General features: G+C 43.4%; 1 protein-coding gene across 1 annotated transcript in view; it reads right to left on the reverse strand.

The window, feature by feature from the left end:
- Positions 1–16029: 16029 nt before the first annotated feature.
- Positions 16030–26698, reverse strand: part of LOC142490595 (vomeronasal type-2 receptor 26-like) — a 91415-nt gene continuing 80746 nt past the window's right edge. The window contains exon 5 of the mRNA XM_075593010.1: positions 16030–17140. Coding sequence (XP_075449125.1) covers positions 16242–17140 — 899 coding nt within the window. The 3' untranslated portion in view covers positions 16030–16241. The remainder of the gene's footprint in view (positions 17141–26698) is intronic.

Consider the following 26698-nt stretch of genomic DNA (forward strand, 5'->3'; position numbering starts at 1 on the left):
TTACGATGGCAGTGTTTTCCTGAAACTGCGCTAATGAAAAATGGCTTTAAAACCCAACACCTAGCTGCATAGCAGGCGGCTTTTTGCTAAGTTTCGCTAGGAAGGTCATACTGCGCTGAGATTTGCTGTGAGTGCTGTTCGGGTAAAATCAGGAAATATCATATCGCACAATTTTTATAGAGTTACATAAAAATTGATAAATTAAAGTCCCAAAAACACACAAAAATGCTTGTCGGTCTCCAAACTATTCTAATTAATTATGAACATCTCATGGTGCATAGGGTAGAAATGGCATGAACACAGAAATCCAAATGGGGTGTTAAGTCCCAGTAGGACAAGAAACCCACAATTGCACTCTGTGAGAATAAACACTTAGTGGGACTGAAACATATATCCCAGGCTGGTAGCCTACAGTGCTACAGGACGCAAAACAAAAAAGTTTTATTTAAATATACTAGGGAACAATAACAGGGAGTGTAGGATATGAACAGGGTGTGTTAAAATAGGGTGGTGGTGACCAGAATAGAGGGTATTGGTTCCTCTCCAGCTCACCATGGAGTATCTCATATACGGGAGAATATATGTCAAAACATTTGTAGGGTATAACCCATCAATGAGTGCCTCATAGAGAGCTGTATAGATGCTAGTTTCCAAAATACTGACAGAGTATAGAGTAGAATTTCTACAGGCAAATGGAGATACTGGCACAATGTAACACCTTAGGTGTATAGTGTAGAGGGAGAGGGGGGTTGGCCCGGTATTAAAGGGGTTGCACCCCATATGGCCACCCCCTGACCTCAACAGGGAGGCAAGGGGTTAACTGGACTGCGGTCCAGGAATGTGGTTTACACCTTGTCATGTCATGAAAATGTATGTTCCCCTGTTCCCATGTTTCATTAGAATCCTGTATTTTAAAGATGTTTTAAAGTGCCTTTCTGTATCTCCAGTTCTGGAGGTTGCAGAGAGTTGATATTTGGCCAATTTGTGGAGTCACTGTAGGCATTAAAAACTGGCAAATGTCGACCCACTGAGCCCACCAGAATGGAACTTATTAATATGTGTAGATATTAAAGTGTATATGTATGGTATTTTGGATCTGTTCTGAAAATGCAGACTCCATCTGCTATGCTAATGGGTCATGAAGGGCAGCCGGCTGATTGAGCCTAAGCACTGTGATCAAAAGTTAACTGCCCTGATTGTTTACACTAAGTACTAATCAACAGATCAAGTACTAATCAACAGACTCTGCCACTCTAATTGTTACCTGAGGGTGGAGAATCATCAAACTGGAGTGGTTTGTAAGTGTTATAGCTACACCTACAAACAATGCAGATACTTTATTTTGTAGACTGGTCGTCGCCCCTGATTTAATTATGGGGCTACCCATAGAGTCCCAGTACAGATGGGCTAATTAGCTGGGGGGCATGGGTTAATCCATGTCTCTACGTTAGGGATTGGATACAGATAATTGTTCACCAATAGTCTGTATTCAATGTTAAGAATAGGGTTACACAGGTATATAAACTGTGTCAACCCTACAGTTTTTAGTTCTTCTTCTGATTCCAACTGGAATGTCACCGGATTGCTGGAGAATTGCTAGCTGATACTTCTCCATCCCCCAACCCTAAGTAAGTGTTACCTTCTTGTCTGTTAATTGTACTATATTGCTGTGTTCACCTTTTTTAAGGAATAAATATATTTTATTATATCTAAGCCTCGTTCAGTTCAACCCAAATATTTGGTGTTCATTATACCTTGTCATAAGTTACCGTGACAAGCTCTATAATTAACTGGTGGCAGCGGCGGGATTGAACTGAACCTGTATTACAGTGTACTGCGGGACCCTGTAATATAGTGGGAACTCGAAGGGAATTGCGAGTTCCTGGGACTAAAGATTTTGAACACACAGTAGTGCAACAGTTAACACAAGTTGTAACACCACCTCACTGCTGCGACCGTGAACCATGAGCGAGGCTGAAGGCTCATCCAACATGAGGACCCGAGCTCAGCTGAAAGACAAGTGCTGTGAATATGGACTGCCCTATGAGAACCAGGAGGTCGCAGACATGGTTGATTCAATCGGTGACTATGAAGCCCGGCTTGCAGAGCCTCAGGATATGGCTCAGCTTGCCCTTATACAGCCACCCGGAGATCAGGGAAGGAACCCAGTGCCGGGGCGGCAGAATCTCGGGGAGGGAACGAGTGCACCTCCCGGGTGCAGTGCAACAGGAGGGGTACTGGTTGCTGCAGCTACCAGTCCGTTCACCCCTGAAATGTTGGCACTAATTACTACACTGGACCAGCACAGTCTCACCAAATTCGTGGAAGGTACTGATCAGATAGACAGTTTTCTAAAGAACTTTGAGACAAAGTGTCGGCGGTACAAAGTGCTTCCCCAGCATAGGGTTGCACATTTGGACCCCTTACTGTCCGGCTTGGCGAAGCAGACGATGATGGCGCTTCCAGATGAGTATGCTGATGACTATGACCACCTGAAAGAACTGTTATTGTTTCAGTACGTTTTTACCCCTGAAGCCTACCAGGGTAAATTCCGGCAGGAAGAGAGGCAGCCCCAAGAGTCCTATGTTACTTAAGTGACCCTCATGGCTTTGTACGGGATACGCTGGGTGGAGGGCTATGAGGCACGGACTTACCAACTCCTGCTGGACCTTGTCTTTCAGGAGCAGCTCATGCAGCAGTGCCCACTGGCGGTGAGGGCTTGGTTGTACAACAAGAAGCCCAAGACTTACCAGGAGGCGACGAGGCTTGCAGACGACTATGTGGCCAGCCGTGCCCTGATGCCCACCAAAACAGTAGACAAGGCGGCGGTGGCAGCAGCACCAGACAGAAAATCTGCCAATACCCCCAAAAGGAAACAGACAAAAAAAGGGGGAGCACAGGTTGAGGGACTATACAGACGTGTGATATACTACAATAGTATGAAACTGAGATGTGAAATAAGGTGTGAAATAACATAAACACTTACACGGCCTTGTGTAAATGCTTGCACATCAAGGTATCTTTGCTCTAGGTGTTTTCTCTTCTGTCTTCTTTCTTCTTGTGCTTTTCTTCTCCTCTGGTGTGCTGTAAAGCGTCTCTGGTGTTTTCCACAGGGATGGGTTGTGATGTTGTCCTCAGAGTTAAATGAAATAAAAACAGATGGATAAGGGACAAGACAGAATCTATGAAATATACGTCTGGGGTAGACAACTGAATCTAAATTAAACAAGCAGAGGAATACTGCATCCACTCACATGGGCAAGCGTGAGTGATCTCTGGAGGGAGGTATCTTTGATGGCACCTCACTGCAGGGCTCCCACGTGCCCCACCGGTTCTTTGCACCAAACAATAGGGGTGAAGGGGCCAAGGTGGGTTAAAATGTATCCCCGTAAGGTAAACAATAAACTCACACGGCCAAGTGTGAGTACGGACTCAAATTGGTATCTCTTCTCCCCTCTCTGGAGCATCAAATTCAAACCTTCAACTGGTGTTGTAAGAATCACTCAAATAGTGCCTGGTTTACACGATAGTACACAAGGGTACAAGGGTGAAAAAACGTGATATTTATTGACACCAACAGGACAAAGTCCCAACAAAACGTTTAAAAAGCACTTAGTCAAAATGACTTAAGAGCTGAATTAAGCAGCCAGTCTATCAGAAAATGTTCGTGCAGGGTACTCAAGTGCGCAGCTAACTCTCCGCGTCCGGGTGGTAGCTGCACACTTGAGTATCCTGCACGAACATTTTCAAGAACCAAGAACCATCTGCAAGAACCAAAAATTCTGTTTAAAAGGGCCTATCCCAATTCTTCAGTCACAATTTAGGTCTATAAAATTCCCAGAGGGGGTGAAGCATCATATATAAAAATTTACATATATACTCACAACCTCTGTGAACTTCCCACTTCTAGACGCCAAAAACTGAAGGAAAATCCGTTATTTCCTTCCCCTGGCTTCAGAACCAAAAGGAACCTATTCTCTGTAGAGAAAACTGAAGCCTTGTGACTGGACACAATCTGCACCGTTTGCAGCAGACTTCCCCGGAGAAGTTTTCACGCCCTGCAACTGTTATCTTCGATCTTTGATGAACCTTATCAGGCCTGGGAGACGAACAAAATGAAACGTAACGCACGCCAGGTTTCAAATCCTTTGTCTCAATTTATTACTCATAGGGTAATGATTTTTATACAGAAAAAAAAAGATATTAGTTAGAGGCGTAACATAGGCGTATCATAGGCATGACATAGGCGTATACTAGGTGTGTCTTCGGCGTAGCTTTAATTAGAGGCGTGATTTAGGGGCAGGACATATTAGTGGCGTGACTTTTGAGACGTGTCCCTTTTCAATACAAGCAATGTTCTGAATACATAGCTTATTCATTGTCTGTTATCAAAAGAGACCTTGAGTCTTAGCAACTTTATTTCATTATCTTGCTTCTTGCAGAGAACCATTCTATTATATTCTACTAAAACACCAGGAAATTGACATCACAAAAGTATCTAGTAATATCCTGACCAGGAAGAAAGGAAATGCAATTTAGCAGAGAAACTGAGTGCATTTATGAATTATATTTCAGCAAAAAGGCTGACTACAGAATCTTAACTAGTTATGACCATACAAAATGGAAGCTTAACATGAGTGCAGACTCTGGCCTGACATACTGGTCCTAACACCCTCTGCCAGGTTTTGCAAAGTATTGGCAACTCCGGGATAGGTGGGGAATATTATTCCCATGGAGTAGATTGTCTGCACAGGTTAAGTATAGGACTGTTTAGTGTATAAGAAACCCTGCAGCCCATCGGGAACCAGATTCATCATGTAACAAGATTCATCCAAGATTAACATCGTAACAAAGATTTGTAACAAACTTCAGTAGTTTGTAAGAACTAAGTGTTATATAAGGAGAGAGTTAACTGAAGCTCTGTAGCTACAAATTAGGTTTAACTGTAGTTTAGGATATGATCATAAAAGAAAAGGACATTTTTATTAATATAGTTTGCAGGCAGGATCAAACAGTTTTGCATTGCCTTGTCTTGGTAATTTTTGTTTGTATGAATTTTTTTCTTTTTGTGTGTAACAGTAACTATAAACTGTTTAAAGTATATGTTAAACTTATAATTTCCTGTTTAACAAAAATCCAGTTTTAATTTTTGAATACCAGTCACAATTAATCCTGTATCAGGCCGTATAAGGAGCTTCATTTTTAAGCTGTCCCAAATTGTATTGCAGTGTATGTTAAACACCAGTAATTAACATTATTTTTTTATTATCTGTTTTGTTCCAAGGTTTTGGCAGGATGCCCAGAAAGTTATCTCCAGCTTGTTGAAATCCTGGAGATGGACAAACAGTCTTTAAATCTGTGTCTATAATTTCTTATGTTACAGGTTGTTCTCTCAGCAAACCAGATGTTATTTTGTGTTTTTAAGGTTTCTGTTAGAAGACAATAGCAAATTATATTTATATTCAATAGTGTTTTGAGGTTTTTCATGCAAATTTTATACCCAAAGTTTTCAGGTTAGTTTTGCTACAGATCAAGCAACTATATTTAGTTATGTTTTAAATGCTGTTATCCTTTGTGTAATATTGTTCACATGTAATGAGATGTGACCAAAAGGAGGGATATTATAGCTGCCTATCAGCTATCAGAAAAGCTCAAGGTCATTTGGCGGAATGCCCAGAAGTTAGATGGCTTAGTGCCCGGGATGAACAAAATCTGAAATTATTTATTTTTTTTAAGAATAATGCTGAATGTCTTTTAAAGTTGGCAGTGTGCTCGGCACTTTTCAAAGAAATTATATTACAAGTAATTAGTTTAGAGTATACAGAATAATTTTAGCCATTTTCTTTTGGTTTGGCAATAGCTGGGGCACCAAGTCTTTTGAATTTAGATTGGTCTTTTGAATTTAGATTGTAGCAAAGTCAATACCACAATGACTGCTTGGTAAAACTATTAGTAAGTATTGCATGCAGCTAATACATTTTTGAGTCTCTCTAGGCAAAGGTCAAGGTTGAAAGTGCACCTTCTCGAGACGGGGTTAATGGTCAAGCATTTCCTACGCAAGAGCGCTCTTCATCCCAGATGAAAAGGATCATGTAAAAGTACTACTCACTACAATTACTGCAAATAAAGTGGCAGAGGTCTCTTTCTGGATCCACGTGGTGCACATAAAGCTCATCCCAGCATCACACACAGCTGCTGTCTACAGGGGAAATAAGACTCCAGGCCGGGGACCGGTCTTATCCGAACATTTATTTTTCTTTCTTTTTTCAAGGACTCAATATTTTTATTCTTATAGAGAGTGTTTAAGTTAGAATTTTAAGATTTATGCATTATTTGGGCCTGCGAAAGTGTGAACCACAGAGAGATGACGAAATTGTAGTAGGAATGCTCTGCAGAGAGCCTTTTCAGCTGTTCTCATTTTCCAGTGGTCCTTATACGTCGCAGATACCTATCACAATGTTCAAATTAACATATGAGCCCAATAGTAAGCCCACTAACGACATGTGTTTTACTCTATAACAAAGGAATTGCCCATAGGTAGACTCAGAAGCAGGAGAGATGCACCCAATACACAAGGGTAAAAAAGTAAAATATGGAAAGAACAAGTTTGGGTGAGCATATACCCCAAATGAAAGAGTTGGGTTACTGTATGACAGGTTACAGATGTACTAGATGTCCCGAATCATTCAACCATAGCCATTAACTCACTTAACCAAGAACAGGCTCAGATCAGACTAATGGCCCTACAGAATGGAATGACTCTAGACCATATTTTAGCTTAAAAAAGAGGTGTATGTATGCGCCCTAGTTAAAGAGCAATGTTGTGTGTTTATTCAAGTTTCAGGATCCACTGGGACTTGGTGGTTGGATTGATTTGCTGGGAGCGAAGTTAGCGAATGCTTTTGTATGTGTGTTTGTCCTACTCATCACTCTCTATGTATGTGTTATGTACAGCAAAACTTTTGTCCAGAAGTGCGTTGCACCCCCCCCCCCCGACGCTATGCCTCTTTTCAGTGATGAGGATGTCGGCAGTACCCCAGAAGAAGAGACCGAAGAAGAAATAAACTGTGCCGATATAATGACTGAAAAGGAATGAAGTTATGCACAAAAGGACCACTTCTTGGCCCAGCAGGACTATGACATGGTTAACTGTTCTTTAAATAGACTGTCTCTTAAGGATAAGAGGGGACTGAGAAGATTGAAAATGAGGAAGGCGGGGAGGTCACCCAGGGGCGTGAGTCAACCACAAGGAAAGGATTACAAGTCAGCCATTTTGACCATAGCATAATGTTGCTGTTTTGCCATTCTGAATGAATGCAATATGAAAGATGTGTGATGTTTTTGCAGTCGCTCCCACCAATTCTCAGAAATCCATTAGCCGCCACAATGCGCTAGTCATAGAAGAGCAGTGTGAATAGTGATTTTGTTAATCTTTAGAGAACAAAAGGAGGGAATTGAAAGGGTTAAAATTACTAGTCTGTCCTCCATTTTGTGAATTTATAAGATACAGCAATTTTGAAAAAGCAGAAGCTTGCACCCTTTTAACTTGACTATTTCCAGGCGTGATCCCAAGAAGTTGTTTTCCCAAGCAGCAAAGTGCCTTAAATTGTAACAAAAATGTAGCTCTGCTTCATGATTCACAAGAGAAAAACATTTGCTCATCTTTTACATATATTCTTGTTTAAACCAGCTTTGCAATAAATAGTAAATAATATTAGGGAAGGGTCTGATCAGTTTGATTGGACATTTGGACTAGGATCATGGCTAGGGACCATCGGAAAGAAACTATTAATGGGTCTAGTAGTAGTAGTAAGCATTTTTGTAGTGATATATGTTAGAGTGTTTTTGTTGAAGTATATGTGCACAAGATTATGCAGCCTTATAAAAAAAAAGAAAACACCTTACTAGTAACGCAAATGTACACTTTTCTACAGAGAAAAACTCCTGTGGCTGTGACCTCCTCTATAGCTCCTGTGACACCTGCACCAATAGTTCAGTATGATGAGGTGTACCAACAATATCAGTAGACGTGAGTTGTCATGGTATGACAAAAGGAGGGATTGTTAATGAATATATGAGGGGTATGTGTCCATTTTGTGTGCTACTCATTATGCCTGCAATTATAACCATAATGAATTTTGCCTTAACCTGCCTAAAATCATAAACAACGTGTTATTGTTTAAGAAAACCGCTTACGCCATAGTTTTGTATCAAGGACTTTCTGTTGACACTTTTCCTAGAACATTTGAACCCCCCCAGCATATTGTTTATGCTGAAATAACAATGTGTGACAATGACTCATAACAATAAGATAAAATGTTATTGACGTATGTAAACTTGTGATACATACTGGAGTGTTCCAGGGTACATCACGAATGCCTATTAAAGCTTAGGCACTTGAAAAATAAATGAGAAGTAACTGAGAATCAACCTTGCATGTCTGAATTATTTACTTCTTCCGGACCGTCCGTGTTTCCATAAAAAACACAGCACACTAGATCGTGGGTGTTCCTCCCGGGAGGCTCTTGAACCAAGGGAGAAGCTCGCTTCCATAAGGTGGAAAGTGGGAAATTTTCACTAAGGTTCCCAGATCCAATACCACAGTGGCAGAACAATGGAAGCAGCTCCGGTGGATTATCAGCGGTTGCGAGCGCCGCCACTGACCGAAGACTGCTTTCCAGCTCTATTTGCGCACAATTCCCACTCCTGGGAAATTGTGCCTAGAGACTTTATTTCCAAAGATTTCATTTTGGGAACAAGATTTTTCGTTTGCCCCGTCCCAGTAAGTGTATTTTTAGGATAATTGTAAACCAATGTGTGTGTGTTCATTCTGTAAATAAATCCCAATTTATTTTATCTTTTCGCTTTGCTCAATCAAATGATCTGGGCATTAAGGTGTTAAAAGTGCTGGTCTTCCGTGACAATACCTATTAAATATAATCCTTTAATAAAATATACTGTACTGTGTCCTGTCTTATGTAAAGGTAAAATCTATAAGTCCCTGTTCTGGTGTCAGAGATGGAGTGAGAGTATATATTGCCTACATTCACTAGCCTCATACATGGCAAAGGTATCACTGATATGCCTTTTCCCTGTTTCTTTCTAGGAATACATATTGTTTACTATATTTTAGGGAAATTAGGAAATATGCTAATAGCTAATTGAATAGACCTTTTAAATGTATTGTCTCACTTATATATATATATATTTTTTATAAATGTAACCATCCATATAAATATGTATTTACATTTGATTGTACCTACTGTACCAATTGAGCATATTGTATTGTATTAGGACCACTAATATGGAATGAGTAGTGCGTAGTAATCTATTTTTTATTATATAAATATATTGTAATTAAAATCAGGTGATAACTTCAATTACGTTAATCAGTACCATCATGCGTATAAATATTCAGATGAGGGGTAGAGTAATTAGAGTCCTGAAGAAGTCGTACCGACGAAACGCGTTGAATCAGTGTTCAGTGCTTATTCGAGACGTGAAGTCCTGGCAGCCGGAGATCCTCCTACACAACCCTTCCGCCCTCAACTTCACTCAGCCAGAGGTGACGTAGACGAGAGCCGAGACGCGGAAGTGAGCTTCGTAGCATGTACACCGGTCAATACGCATAGAGGATAGTCGGGAGTTCGTACCACGAACTGCTAATATGTGCTGAATGTGAGTGCACATCCATATGATTTTATTGTTCTAATTTTAAATACAATTTGAGATATACTGCACAATTAGTATTTTCCATTATTTGCCTGGGTACACTAACCACGGATGGGAAGAAGCCTTTAACAAGGGGGTTTTACATGCGGAGTTCCTGATCCATTGCTCTATTCAGAGAGAGAAGTATCTCTGTACTGCTTTATTGAAAAGGAGAAAAGTGTGAGTGGAACTATTTTTCACTTAAACAACAATTAATCTGGTTGAAATTGTACTACACTTTGTCGATTCTATTGTTTCTTTCATGACGTTAATGTGAAAACTGGCGCTCCCTTGAACTTTTGAAGAACCTCTGCCTCTTAGCATATTGAGCCCCCCACTTTCCATACTCCGCAAAGTCATGGGCTGGGCAACTGCTGTCCAGATAGCCCTTTGTGCTATCAGATGGGGGCAGGGCCACCAACAGGGGGAGACAGCCGGTGCTGGCGTCCCTGGCCCTGTGATTCACGGGGGCCGGCTGCCGACCTCCCTCTCCCAGGCAGGAGCCACGGGGATATCGGCGTCAGGAGGGGAAGTGTCGTCTGGCGGGGGCAGGAGCAGCACCCACCCGGTCAAGGTCAGTCACTCAGTCACCCACCCATTCACCCACCCGGTCATGGTCAGTCACTCAGTCACCCAGCCACCTAGCCACCCACCTAGTCACCCACCCATCTAGTCACTCAGTCACCCACCCAGTTACTCAGACACCCACCTAGTCACACAGTCACCCACCCAGTCAGCCACCCACCCACACACCTACCCACCCAGTCAGTCACCCAGTTACCCACCAAGTCAAGTCACCCACCCACCTAGTTCACTCAGTCACCCACCCATTCAGCCACCCACCCACCCAGTCAGCCAGTCAAGTCACCCACCCAGTCACTCACCCACTAAATCACTCAGTCACCCACCCAGTCAGGCACCCACCCACCCACCTACCCACTCAGTCACCCACCCAGTCACCCACCTACCCAGTCACCCACCCAGTCTAGTCACCCACACACATAGTCACTCAGTCACTCAGTCACCCACCCAGCCACTCAGTCATCCACCCACCCAGTCAACCACCCACCCACCCAGTCACTCAGTCACCCACTCAGTCAGATAACCTACCCACCCACCCACTCAGTCACTCACCTGCCCACCTCCTGCTCCCACGCCGCCGAGTCTGCCTCCCACCCCAGGCAGGAGCCGCGGGGATATTGAGGTCAGGAGGGGAAGTGTTGTCTGGTGGGGCAGAAAGCAGCACCCACACGGTCAAGGTCAGTCACTCAGTCACCCAACCACCCAGTCACCCACTCAGTCACCCACCCAGTCACTCAGACACCCACTCAATCACTCAGTCACCCACCCAGCCACTCAGTCACCCACCCTGTCACTCAGACACCCACCCAGTCACTCAGTCACCCAAGTCACCCACCCAGTCACTCAGTCAACCACCCACCCAGTCACCCACCCAGTCACTCAGTTACCCACCCAGTCACTCTGCCACCCAAAAGTCATCCACCCAGTCACCCAGTCACCCAGTCACCCACCCAACCAGTCACCCACCCAGTCACCCTCCCTGTCACCCAACCAGTCACTCACCCACCCTCCCAGTCACTCAGTCAACCGCCCGCCCAGTCACTCAGTCACCCAACCACCCAGTCACTCAGTCACACACACAGTCACTCTGACACCCACCCACCTACCTAACTCAACCAGTCATCCAACCATTCAGTCACCCACCAAGTCACCCAGTCACCCACCCAGTCACCCACCCAGTCACTCAAGTCACTCAGGTACCCACCCAGTCACTCAGTCACCCACCCACCAAGTCACTCAGTCACCAACCCACCCATCCAGTCAGCCACCCACCCAGTCACTCACCCACCCACTCAGTCACCTGCCCAGTCACCCACCCAGTCACTCAGTCACCCACCCAGTCACTCACTGAAACACCCACCCACCCAGTTACTCAGTCACCCACCCACCCACCCAGTCACTCAATCACCCACACACTCACCAAGTCACTCAGTCAACCACCCACCTATTCACTCAGTCAAGCAACCCACCCAGTCACTAAGTCACCCACCCACCCACCCACTCAGTCACCTACTCAGTAACTCACTCACCCACCTACTCACCAACCCAGTCATTCACTCACTACCCAGTCACTCATCCACCCAACCAGTCACTCACCCACCCAGTCACTCACACATCCACCCACCCACCCACCCACCCAGTCACTCAGTCACCCACCAAGGCAGTCAGTCACCTGTCTTTTGTTGGAAATATTAAAATAAACAGATTGCCTTGTAATGTTTTTTTCCTTACTACAATAAGAAGAAAACAGTTAAGTAAAAGTTGCGCGCTAAAAAATATTTTTTGTGGTATGTGCACTATGGGTTCGGGGGGCAGGGCAGGGGAAAGGGGGCCCTGCTCCTTTTATTTGTCCTGGGCCCCGCGATTTCTGTTGGCGGCCCTGGATGGGGGTACGTAACTCCAGTACTCCACCTGCCCTAACACCTTGGTAACCCTCAGTCTTTCAAGTCCGGGACCCGAGTAGACACAGTGGCACAAAGCCTGGTAGCCATCTGGTCTCTCGGAATCTGGGACTTGGAAATCCCACCGTTGATATACAGGTTACCAGTACATATACCTATTAAATATAATCCTTTAATAAAATATACAGTGTCCAGTCTTATGTGTGGTCAAATATATTGTCACAGGAGACCAGCACTTTAAACACATTTATACCCGGGATCATATGATTGAGCAAAGCAAGGAGATAAAATAAATTGTCATTTATTTACAGAATGAACACACACAGCTTGGTTTACAATTACAATGAAAATACACTTACTGGAATGGTGTAAAACGAACATATACAGTGCATCAAACATATATACCTTTATTAAATGTACACTTTAATAAAATATGCTTATACACTTTACTTGGCTAAAATAACTAGGCCTTTTCTGGTGCAAGGGATTGAATGAGAATCTTTACTTTATACTCACTAGCCTTATCCCTAACACTCTGTAAAGCCGGACCTGTTATCTTACCAAAACCTCTCAGCTTTGCAACTTAGCTGGAGTATCCCATGAACACCTACTGTATACTGGATACAGGGTGACCGGGTCATATAACGGGCATCTCACCTTTATACTAGGGACCTCTGGTAAGTTGCAGGGATACATTAACCCCTTATTCCCCATTTACCTTTCTGGACTGGGCTGCAGCAGGAATCCTAGTGGTGAGTTGCAAAGAACATTTTCAGGGTAGGAGTTTGACCAGAGCACTGTGCTTCAATGTATCCGAGAATCTTACCTGATTCCCGGGTACATCTTTGGGGTATTCTGTAACTCGAGAACCCCACTACATGGCCAAAATATTTAAAGACTTTCTCCTTTAAACCCACCCTGAAACTCATAGCCTAGCAATTCCGGCTTGCTGGCACTCATGGAAAGATAAAAAAACCAAAAAAACCTCTATTGTCGCATAATTTACACACAGTCACAGTAATGCATATACGACTGCCGGGTCCAAGAACTGACACTCTGGGACAACAAAACACGTATCAGGGGTAACCAAGTGGGCTTAACCTTCATTATTGAGCCTGGTTACCCCATCACCATCACACCCAGGGACCCCGCCGGCATCTGGTACTAATCCTGTGTATAAAAAATAAATAATGGTTTTATGTGGGGGCAAAGGGGGTGGGTTGTGTATTGGTGCTTACTACAGATTTTAATTAAAATGTTATACTAGTGTAGATGAGCAGGGGATCTCCGGAGCAGAACCGCATTGATTTCAGGTCCGGGGACCCCCTGCTTCCCAAGATACAGGCCCCGTTATTGGGTGCCGGTATCTCCTAGGCATTGAAATGTCTTGTGTCACGTGACCGGGACATTTAAATGCATAGGAGTTACCGTCACCCCATAACGGGGCCTGTATCTTGGGAAGCAGGGGTCACCGAACTTGAAACCAACACAGTTCTGCTCCAGAGAACCCCTGCTCACGTTCACTAGTGATAAAATATAATTTAAAAATATATTTTTCCCGGCGAGATTTGCGCAGGGAGAGGCAGCTCTCTCTCTCTATCTGCAGCAGATAGAACTCGCCAGGTGAGCCCTTTTCAGAGGGCCGATCACCACGTCTCCGGCTAATCACCATTTTTTAAAATGTTGATATCACTTGTAAATGGGCCTTTCTGCATACCGTGATAGCAACGCTGTCAAATATGGCAATTAAAATTTTATGGCGATTTTTTTTATGACTGCTTAGTGCATAGGCTCCAAATTCTGGTTTGTAGTGTGTGGGAAATATGGCTAGTAAAATAAAAGTGCTGTTTCTTATTCTATTCCCCATAACCAAAAGTCTTAGGAAAGTTTGAAGTGTATATTTTTATTAAACAGTCTGTTTTAAAAAATATATGCTTGTGCACAGTGTAACGAGCTGGGACTTCCCGGTCCAATATTCTGAGAGACCATTTGGCTACCAAGCTTGGTGCATCTGAGTCTGCTTAGACATCGGACATTAAAGCCTCAGAGGTTGCCAAGTGTGAAAGCTATTTGGGTACTAGAGTTAGGCTCAAGTACTCACATCCTGGGGTGAATGGAAGTCATCGGACTACCATTTGCCCCAACACAAGCTTTGAGGAGCCTAACTCAGCGGGTTGCTTCTGAATACCAAGTGGCAGAGGTGCCAAACTAGCACATGCTATTGTCAGATTCAGAATCCCCGCTTGCCCGGCTTCAGAGACTGGGTGAGTAGGCCTCCCTGTGAGTGAGGGTGGTTAGGCCTCACGGAGTAGGTAGTGGGGGAGGGTATTCAGCCCTCCCGAGTGGTGGGTGAGGGTGGGTTAACCCCATAATGACTGTAGCGGTTAATAACCGCTATGGTGATTAATGGGTTAGGGGACATTACATTTGCTATTTTGATTGTTTTGTATGTTTTGCAGCACCGGAGGGGCATGGGCAGGATGAAGATGAGGATGAAGACGGCCTTCATCGTGGGTGCCTGGAAAAGGTAAGTGTAATATGTTTTTACTGTATTTATTGTGCTTTATGTATTTCAAATGGGCAAAAGCACTATTATCCATATGTGGATAATAGTAATTTTGCCCATTACTGTGTTGTATGTGTTAGGGGGCAGGGGGATGGGGGTGTATTTAGTTAGAAATATTGTTTATTTTTTTGAGGCACACCATTGGTACCGCAGACCCACGGGGACCCCGGGACGGCCGTGGGGACACCCGGGGACCCGCGGGGACCCGCGGACGCCTGCGGGGACCCTGGGACGCCCGCGGGGATCACCCGTGGGGTCAGCCGGGGACACCCGCCGGCCTGTTGTATGGATGGTGTGCAAAAATGTAAACAAAGAATTTTTTCAAAGTCCTGATCCTTTTGTGCCTGCCTTGAGCTGGCATGTTTTTTTCGGCGTGTTTTTAAAGAACGATCTCTTAGCGTAGCTTAGAGAATCCCGCAGACTGGCAAAAATCAGCGTATTTAGCTGACGTACGTGTTTTGTGGGACTTAGAAACATTTCTGGAAAAAAGCCCATTTAAGAGCGTAAAGCGCTGCTCTGTGAATTGCGCTGAGCACAATATCACGTTCTAAAAGCACTTTGCGCTCTTAAAGCCACTTTATGGATCTTAGTGCATAGCCCACTCAGACTTTTCAAATTCCTTGCAAACTTATGTAGGGTTAGAGTACCCCAGAACCCCTATACCAGATTGTGGGTGACCTGGACATTTACTGGGCACCCCCATTAACCTTGGGACCCCTTAACTGTTTCAGGGACACCTCACACTATGCCCCATTAACCTTTCTGGTCTGTGCTAAAGCAGGGAAACCTGGCGGTGAGTCACGTAACTGTTTTCAAGGGGATATTTTGACAGAGCAATGTGTCTATATGTATCCGGGAATCCGACCTGATTCCAGGGTAAATCTTTGGGGTATCCAGCAACTCTGGGCCCTGGCTAGCTTTACAATGTGGCAAGACTTTTCCCGCAAAACCCACCTTGAAACGCATAGACTAGCAATCTCTGCTTGCTGGCACCCCATGAAAGGTAAAAATACAAAAATAATTTATTGTAGCATAATTTCATAAAATGCATACACAATAGTTAGGTCGAAACGCTGATACTCTAGAACCACAAAATACAATATGGATCAGAGGTGAACCTGGTTACCCTCTCACCGTCACCGACAGCAATATTAAAACATACTGCACTGAGGCTAGAACATAGTGTTTGCTCTATTATGCATTGTCTATTAGATATGTACAGGAATATGTAAAACATGACCAGTTTGCCTTAATGTACAGCACAGAATGGATTCGTCCTCATAGCATGTTCTGATTATACGATATACAATCATTTTATTCCTGTGCAATGATCGTTTTTTTTATAACTAGGAAGGAAATCAGGGGAATGACCCTATCTCTCTATGGGTGACAGAAGCACAATATGATACCCGCGTTACACGCTAACAAGAAAAGATTATTACAGTGACCGGGGTTTGGGGATAGTGGCAGGGATCAGTGTGTCAGTGTTTCCCAATGACATGTTCCCTGGTGTTCAGCTCAGGCCTGAGCAGAATAGTGTAACACTTGGGAATGAATATACAGCCCAGCAGTCCTGCACTGGAAGCCAGGATAGCGAATATCTCCACAGCCACCGTGTTCCTGCCCTTGGCGCTCAGGTACGCTGGGATGAAGGAGACCCAAACACTACAGAACACCAGCATGCTGAAAGTGATCAGCTGGGCCTCATTGAAACTGGCAGGTAACTTCCTAACTAGGAAAGCAACAATGAAACTTAACACGGACAAGAATCCCATGTAACCAATCACAATGTAGAATGCAGCGACAGACCCTTCGTTACATTGTAATATCATCTTCCCAGTGTCAGATTGTGTGTCATAGTCTGGGAATGGGGGAGAGTGAGCCAGCCACACCATGCATATCACAACCTCCCCCAGTGAGCAGAGAAGGACCAGGCAGATGGATACTCTGCTCCCCACCCATTTCTTTATCCTGCTGCCGGGCTTTGTGGCATTGAAGGCGATGACAACAGTGACGGATTTTGCCAGAACAGAAGAGACTGATACAGTAAAAATAATCCCAAAGGCAGCTTGTCTGAGCAGGCAGGTCCCCTTCCCAGGACGTCCGATGAATAACAAGGGGCAGAGGAAGGACAACATGAGGGAGAGGAGGAGGATGTAGCTGATGATCTGGTTATTGGATTTTACTATAGGAGTTTCATGATGTGTGATAAAGATTCCCAGAACTGCACATGTTATTACACAACAGAGAATGGAAATAGAAGCTAGAGAGGAACCCAGTGGATCTACATATGAAATGAACACTATGGTTCTCAGGACGCAGCGATCTCTCTCCTTATTGGACCATTGATCTTCAGGGCACTGGACACAGTTTTCAGCATCTGTAAAATCAAAAATATTGTAAATTATTGTCCGTTTGTTTCTATTGCCCAGAAATTATTATTTATTCACTATGTTTTTCTGTCTTATTATGGAGTCTCCTCAAACACAAATATATCCTCCAGTAATACCACACACAGTAATTATATATCTGCCCATACGCAGGATATCCTCCAGTAATACCATACACAGTAATTACATATCTGCCCATACGCAGGATATCCCCCAGTAATACCATACACAGTAATTACATATCTGCCCATACGCAGGATATCCCCCAGTAATACCATACACAGTAATTACATATCTGCCCATACGCAGGATATCCCCCAGTAATACCATACACAGTAATTACATATCTGCCCTTACACAGGATATCCCCCAGTAATACCACACACAGTAATTACATATCTGCCCATACTACTGGAAACGTGATGCTTCCTTACATATTATTAGAGCACAGACGGGCAATTGTCTTATGAGTTTAGATTACAGTTTTGCGGTTTAAATTTTTCTTCTGCATGAATATTTATAGTAAATGCTAAACTCTTGCGCTGGAGTCTTGCCTTACAGGATTTTGACTTTACCATCCAGCACAAGAAGGGAAGTGAGCATGGCAATGCTGATGGCGTTTCCCGCCAGGAAAGCCCTCAGGACATACTAACTTCAAGAGCTGGCAGGTCAGCCCAGCCACCGGACGGGGTGGTCAGGGCAGTTCTGCGCTTTGAGTGGGGGAGGTGTGGCGAGAACAAGGGTAATCAGGCCTAAATAAAGGTATTATACCCGGATGATTAACCCCAACTCGCATTGGGAATGAACGGGTTAAAAGTAATTGCACTGCTGTCTTTGCCCTGTCCCAGCTTTTTTAACCCCCATTTGCAGATAATTCTCTGCCTGCTGTAATGGAAGTGAATGCAATGCCTGCTATATTCTATTGCGACACAAGATGGAGTAGTGAGCAACACAGCCAGCCCTGTGTATGGGAGGTCTACTGTATTTGATGGGTATCCATTTCAAGCTCTTGACTCCGTAACTGCAAGGCAATTGAATAAATGGGTTGCGGTTAGATTTCAAGTGGTTTTACCAATACAATATATACGTACCTCGTTAGCCTTCAGAACTTGAAAGGCAGAAAGTTAATGGCCGTGAGAAGTAGGTCAATTGACGTGGGAACCGGGTGAATTTGGGTTCCCACAAGAAAGCCGGTTCAATAAAGCAGGCTAACTCGTGAACGGAAGCACCCAGCACCCTGGTTTTTTGTGTGCAAGTATATGTTAGTAATACACAAACATACTGTGGTGGTGAAGGGGTTAACCCGGCTTATAATAAAGGTCAAGCCCACTTGTTTAACCCTGACCCGTGTGTTAGGTTCTTAGAGTGTCAGCTCTGGGACCCAGATGTCAAAATTGTATTACTGCAACTGTACACTGATTTTGCGACATTAAAGAATTATGTGATTTTTTTCCTTTCCGGTGATGCTGGGATCGGGAGATTTCTAGGCTGTAAGTTTCAAGGTGGGTTTGGTGGAGAAAGTCTTTGCAGAATGTGTCTATGTAGCGGGGTTCCGGGTTATGGGATACCCCAAAAGTTGTATACAAAGATTGAGTGATATCCTCTGATACAGCTAAGCGCATTACTCCTCCAACCTTGTACCCTGAAAACGCTCTTACGACTCACCGCCAGAGTCCCTGCTGCAGGATCTTCCAGACAAGGTAAATGGGTATGAAGGGGTAAAAAGATATCTGCAGGTATACACGGAGTCCTTAGTATAGCAAGGGGCTCCCCTGTATAGCAGAGGTACCCCAGTATATTGATAGACAGCTACAACAGTATGTTACCCAATTACCCTCATATCTAAGGGACACTACCCACATACTGCAGACCTTACAGGACATTCAATGGCAACCTCATTATTATTTTGTAACAGCAGATGTCAATTCATTATATACAATTATAAATCATGAACAAGGATGTGAAGCTATTTTAAATACATTAAATATTGACCCATCTATGTCTACAGAACATAAATGTTTTCTTATTTTGGGTATTACATTTATTCTTTCTCACAATTTTTTTTTCTTTAATAAATTATATTATTTACAGGTGTGTGGCACCGCCATGGGACCAAATTTGCACCAAGCTATGCTAATTTATTCATGGGCAGCTGGGAACAACAACATATATGGTCCGGCTGCCCACATGGTGCAAATTTGGTGCTCTGGCGGCGCTACATTGATGACATTATCTTTATTTGGTCTGGCATGTTATTACAGTTACAAGATTTGAAAGCATATATGAATAACAACAATAATAATCTTAAATTTACATTTGTCACTAGCCCCACCACAATAGAGTATCTAGATTTAGAGATTTTGGTTGAAAATAATTGTATCCATACCAGCACATATTTCAAACATGTACAATCAAATAATTATCTTCATGCACATAGTCACCATAACCCATCATGGGTAAAAAATATACCAAAGGGACAATTTATCAGATTAAAAAGAAATAGTTCACATATAGAAACGTTCGATATCCAAGCGGAAGATCTTTAAAATAAATTTATAGATAAGAAATATTCCCCACAAGATTTAGATAATGTAATCACCGAAGTTGCAGCGATGGACAGATCCAATCTTTTGAAATACAAAAAGAAAAACACTAATAGAATGCCAATTTAACCCAGTTTAACCAAATGGCACCAAATATACGAAAAAATTTCAAAAAACACTGGCCGATATTAAAAAAAGACAAAGAATTAGAAGGCATATTACCAGAACATCCACAAATTATATTCACAAAAGCACCTAACATAGGACAAAGATTGGCACCAAGTTGTCCATCACTGCAACCTATTCATCGGAAGATAACTTCACACACGGGATACTTTACTTGTAATAGATGTACCGCTTGCAAATATAGCACAAAAAAAATCAATATTTGTATCAAACTATACTCTAAAAAACTATAAAAAAAAACAACATATTACGTGCAATAGTTCTTATGTCATTTATTTTCTTGAATGTCCATGTGGTCTGCAGTATGTGGGTATGACCACCAGATCAGTCAAAAGACGCTTATACGAACACATATACAATATAAAACTGGTTGAACAACACATAGTGTATCGAATCATTTTCTTCAAGTGCACGGGCAGAACCCCAAAGGCCTAAAATGTATTGCAATAGAGACCATCACTCCACATTGGAGAGGAGGAAACGCTGTGAGCCTACTGGGGAGGAGAGAATCCTTCTGGATTTACGAATTGCGCACCCTATCCCCATTAGGCCTAAACGTGGACTTCGATCTGAAGGCATTTCTGATTGGCTAAACCTGTATTGTATCCATACAGTATATCTATCCTTTGCAATTTATCCATATGTCTGCTTGAGAATATATTGTTAATGAATATCTGTTACAATTGGCAACCCTTTGGCATATATGACAAGAATGCCTAATGCTGTTTATATTTATCTGTAAAACATATTTTGTAAAGATTATGTTATGTAATGTATGTTCATTGTATGTTCATAGCACATATTATATTACTTTATTATATACTAAGACACACTAATCACTCTATTTAATCACATTAGATTATTAATATTTTATTTCACATTGTTTAACACATTACACAATGTATAAGTTTATTATTTATATGGTTAATATTCACTACACACTTGAATAATAATATTAGCTAATATTTATTAGTAGTGCATAATACACTCCTTATATGGTCATATATATATGGCTATATCTGTCACTTATTAATTTGTTCTTTCACATATATATCACACTTGTTTTAATAAGGTTTTTCTATTAGTATGTTGTATGTTTTGTCTGTTAACAACTGAGCTATCAGACCCCAGCAGCATGAGTAACATTGGCAAGGACTATTCAATGCACATGTGTTTAAAACACAGCACGATCGCGAACTGTTCAGTCCGCCCATATGCGCATGTGCATAAGTCTGCAGGTGAAAATTAATTAACTTATCAATGGACGCTCTATTTAAAGGACCTTTGAGGACTCCATCATCATATACCCCTGAGGAAGAAAGCATTTAGTTTTCGAAACGCGTAGGGTGGCAAAGGAAGCACTTCTGCACCATTTGGTTGGCGATTCTCCCCTCCACGACAACAGAGGCGAATCAGCGTTTGCTGGCTGTCAGCTAGCTTTTTGTTGCGATACCCGAGACGAATCTGCTGCTGCCGATCCGGGAATAGCTGCACACTTTCCCCAGTGTGCCGAGGGAGACCATCCACCCCCACGCCGGCTGGCGTGCACACTTTCCACCCACGGAGACGCCCAGGAGCAGCTGGCAGTTACTACCTAAGAGAGGGGATACTCTCAAATATATCCACCGCTTGCCTGTATCATCTATCTGGTGAGTGGGCATTTCATCCGATTCCACCAGTGCTGCAGTGTGCTTATCCAACATTTTATTGTCCATACTTATTTTTATATTTTATGTGTGTTTAATGATATGTTATATTAAATGTTTTTATCTTAATTTTTCACCTGTCTGATCTCTCAGCTGATCCATATCTGTTATATATGCTGTTTGTCCTAAATGTTGTTTGTCCTTTTACCATACAGTATTATGCTATGTTCTGTGCTTTTTCTTTTATTTTAAGCACACCCATTGGAGCCATTTCCTGATCGTCCAACAGGCCTGGTTTTTATATCCTTTATGTGTTTCATCTATTTATATTAGGCGCCTTTAGATACATATTCCCTTCCATGTGTATGTTCTGACCAGGGGGTCAGTTAGTTGTATCCTAGGCAGCCCCTTATACGTGGATATTATCCACACTTAAGGTGTTATATTATATATATTATTTGCTCTGTTTGGTTAGCGCTACCTGTTTCTTTGTTTTTTTTCCAGTGGTTCCCACATACTGTACATGCCCAGGTATCCTGAGCCTAGAGTAGGGGTTCAGGAAGCTGCTCACGCAAAGGTTATGAAGCAGAGCAGATTTGCAGTGTTTTTTTTTCAACTCCTATTTTATTGACAGAGAACATGTTTGGCAGACATTTCAAAGTTTTATATCAACCGCATAATCATAACATTATCAATCGCCCATGCATCTTTGTTCTCCGCAGGTGAAGACAGGACAAACTGGGATGACAGACAGACTTTACACAGGAACCTGACGGAAAGAGGGGGGGTAGGTTTGTCCGGAGAGTGAGGGGAGGAGGAAGGGGGAGGAGGGGGTCCTTCTACCGTGGTTTCACCGACAGCTCTGCATCTTCCGGCTTATCGCTCCTTTGGGTGGGCAGATTTTACCCCGGCGGCGGCCCCGACACCTCCCTGTCTTGTTCGATCTGAGTAATTTCGATTTATCCTGTACGTCTATGTTTATACAACAGCCCAGAGGAGAACGCATCTATCATAATCATTGCCATATCGTGGTCCTTTCTACCCCTGGTATATCTGTCTGAGCCAACCACGGCATCCAGCCTTTGAGATTGTTTGTGCCATTATCATTGACCATACTCGTCAATTGCTCCATCTGGCATACTGTCCAAATTCTATTCCGAATGGCAGTAATTGATGGAATCACATTTTGTTTCCAACGTGCTGCGATCTCTCCTCTTACTGCCATTGCAAAGTGCGATACTAATTTGTTCGTTTTTCTGGAAAGTCCCGGGTGCGGTCTGTTTAGAAGAAACTGCCATGGGTCTAGCGGGATATTTATGCCTAGCATGTGTAACAAGTCTGCTTGTTGTCCACATTGTCTCAGGCAAAATGGGGAGTAACTGGGCAGGAATTTAGCCAATTTTGTGGGAGTGTGGTATCATCTCATCCTAACTTTATATGCGTTTTCCCTGAGGGTCGTACACATGGAACTTTTGGAGACTGCCGTGGTGATTTTCGTCCAGTCCTCTACGTCTAATACTTCTCCTAGGTCCGTCTCCCATTTGGTCATGTAGCCTAGTTTTTCAGTTACTGTCGAGCTAGAACCAGTTACTTCCTTGTACAGCTGCAATGTGAGTACAACTGTGCTTGTCCCTATTCGGCAGAGCTTTTCAAAGTTCGTTAATCGGCTTCTAGGTTGTTGAGCTTGGTAAAATGCTCTGACCTGAAGGTACCGAAAGAATTCGGCATTGGGGATATTGTTGTTAGATTTAAGGATGTCAAATGTTTGAATGCCTCTTCTGCCCTCCAGGTCCGCTAATCTATTAATATGATTAGCTTTCCAAATTGTAGTCTGCACTGTTCAGTCCTGGAGCAAACAATGGGTTCCCCCATAATGGGGTCATGTCTGATGCTTTATGGGTCAAATTGCATTTGAGCCTGGTGCTCTCCCACACCGAGAGTGAGTTAGCCATTGAGGAAAGTGGTATTTTAGCGCTGAATCGCACCTTTTTGTGTAGCCAGATTAAATGTCCTAGTTCAACCGGGGAGCAAATCTCTTTTTCTAATGCCACCCAACTTTTGGAGTCCGGGTTGGTGTGCCATTGCACGATTTGGCATAATTGGGCCGCTTTATAATAAGCCAACAAGCAGGGCACCGCAAGCCCCCCTGCCCCTGTTTGGTTGCGCATTATCTGCCTGCCCACTCTCGCCTTCTTCCCCCCCAGATAAACCTATCTATCTCGGATTGGAGCGAGAGGACTTTCTTCAATCCCACTGGCACCGGGAGGGTCCGGTATAAGTAAAGAAGGCGAGGGAGCAGGTTCATTTTAATACAGTGAATTTTCCCTATCCAAGAGATTTTGTGTTTGGCCCATCCCCTTATGTCCCCTCGTAGGATTTGCATCAGTTTGGGGTAATTTGCCTGGTACAGCAGTTTGGTTGTCTTGGTTACATTAATCCCTAGATATTTAATTTGTGTCTGCTGCCAGTAAAAGTTAAAGTTGAGGGTGATCAGCTTCTCCATGTGTTTTGGTAAATTTATATTCATAGCGTCTGATTTAGATTGGTTAATTTTAAATCCGGAGATTCTATTAAATCTACCCAGTAAATCGAATAAGTTTGGTAGAGAGGTGAGGGGGCTAGATATTGTCAGGAACACGTCATCCACATACAGTGCCACCTTATGCGACTGGCTTCCAATGTCAATACCCAAGATATCTTTGCTGTCTCATATTTACGCGGCTAGGGGCTCCATACATAGCACAAACAGGAGAGGGGAGAGCGGACAGCCCTGCCTCATTCCGCTCTTGATTAAGAAGGGGTCCGATGCGAACCCCTGGTGGGTCACCCTGGCTGACGGAGCCGAGTATAGGGAGAATATCAGTTTCGTTCCCATCCCAAATGCTTCAAGCGTGGCCTCTAGATATGGCCAGTCTATCCTATCAAACGCTTTTCTGCATCCAGACTGAGCGCCATAACTGGTATTGATCTTGTATTGGCTATTTCTAACAGATCAATGATTCGTCAGGTGTTATCCGCAGCTTGTCGACCCGCTATGAACCCGACTTGATCTGGGTGCACCAGTCTGGGTAGGATGAGACTCAATCTATTGGCCAAAAGTTTAGTGTATATTTTAATGTCCGAATTAATCAGGGATATTGGCCTGTAGCTTCTACAGTCCTGTGGGTCTTTACCTTGTTTGTGTATCACAGAAATTGACGCTTGGAGCATTTGCTGGGGGAAAGGGGTCCCTCCCAACACTAGGTTGAACATACGGAGGAGATAGGGGATCAATTGTTTCTTATATTTTTTGTAGTATAGGTTCGAGAATCCGTCAGGACCCGGGGCCTTAAAGTGTTTTAGATTTACGATGACCTCTGATATTTCCTCAGCTGTGAAATCCTTGCCCATCACCTCTCTGTCCCCCTCGCTCATTCTTGGTAGATTTGAGTTCTGCAGAAAATCCCGCAGGGCTCTCTCCGTTCCAGAGGAGTGGCTCACCTTCTCCCCATCATAGAGTGTCTCATAATAGCTTTTGAATTCCCCCACTATATTTTTAGGGTCGGCGGAAAGGGTGCCCGATTGCGTGTGTATAGCCTGTATTATAGCTTTTTGCTTTAGGGTTAATCATCCTGGCTAGTAGGGTATCCGGCTTGTTGGCTTTTTCAAAGAATTTCCTCTTTGACCAAGTCAGTGATTTCTCAGCCTGGGAGGTAAGAAGCAACTTCAGCTTGAGCTGCGTATGTTTAATCTGTTGGAGGATGACTGGGTCAGGAGACCTCTTATGCCGATCCCAAAGGGCTTTCAATTCGGTCCGCCCTTCAATAATTTTTGAATTCCTTTCTCTCTTTCGTTTGGCTGCCAAACTAATGAGAGTCCCTCCTAGTGTTGCTTTATGTCCCTCCCAGAGGGTGATGTGGGAACTCACACTTCCCACGTTTTCTCTAAAGAATTGTATAATTTCTTCCCCAATTTTTTCCTGTACTTCTGGGATTTTGAGTAAGGACTCATTAAGTTTCCAGTTTGCTCCTGGTCTGTCCAGCCCAATTTATGCGCACCTTAGCTCTATGGGTGCATGATCTGACCACGAAATATCATGGATCCCAATATGGGAGATCTGTGGAACCAGTCTACTACTGACAAAGAAGTAATCGATTCTGCTGTAAGAATTATGTGGATGTGAATAGAAGGTGTAGTTTTTGTCAAGAGGGTGGAATTCTTGCCAGACATCCACCAGCCCTATATCTCTCAGCCCATTTTCAAGTGCCGTTGGCCGAGCTGCTGGTCTAAGCCTGGGGGGCCCGGACCTATCCATGGCTCCGTTTAGTACTGTGTTAAAGTCTCCCCCTATTATCAGGGCACCTACGGCGTGTTTTTTGATAGTAGTGAATGTTGCAGTGTAGAATGGGGAGTCGTGGCCTTTTGGAGCGTATATTACTACTATCGTGATGGGCTGTTGGCTTATAGTCCTCACTAGTAGGAGGAACCTTCCATCCCTATCCTTCTTGATTGTGTCTACCACTAGCCCTAGCCTATTATGTATGAGTATCGCAACTCCCTTTTCTTTTCTCTAGCAGAGGATAGAAACACCTGTCTAAATTGTTTGTCAATGTATTTCGGGAAACTGGTGGTGCTAAAATGTGTCTCTTTGATTAGAACTACAGTAGAGGCAACGTTTATTCTAACATTTGCCGTAAACTAGCCGGGTTACATTCAGGGTACGTGCTGGGTGTGTGCTGGGTGTGTGCTGGGTGTGTGCTGGGTGTGTGCTGGGTATGTGCTGGGTATGTTCTGGGCTAGTTTGAGGCACGTTTAAGGCATTTCTGCATTGACTAACGACCCATAGGATTAACACAGCAGGGATCCCTGGCAGTCCAATTCAGTTTGAATGGGACTGCCAGAGACCCCCGCTGTTAATCTGATAGGCCATTAATCAATGCAGAAATGCTGGGGCTAGCTTAAGGAAAGTTTAAGGCATGTATTCAGAATGTACCTGGGTGTTTCCTGGGTTTTTTGGGGAATTGCCACTGGTTTTTGTTCGAATAAGAGTTGCCTCTACTGTATGTCAGCTTCCTTCTTCTTATAGTCCGTGAGGGCCACCCTTCTTTTGTTGGGGCAGTTTAAGCCTTTAGCATTATGGGATATGATAGTCAGCGTCATAGTTTGTGTCTAGTCTCACCTAGCGTCCATCGCC

Source organism: Ascaphus truei, chromosome 3 (genome assembly GCF_040206685.1).
Source record: "Ascaphus truei isolate aAscTru1 chromosome 3, aAscTru1.hap1, whole genome shotgun sequence".
NCBI classification, from domain to species: domain Eukaryota; kingdom Metazoa; phylum Chordata; class Amphibia; order Anura; family Ascaphidae; genus Ascaphus; species Ascaphus truei.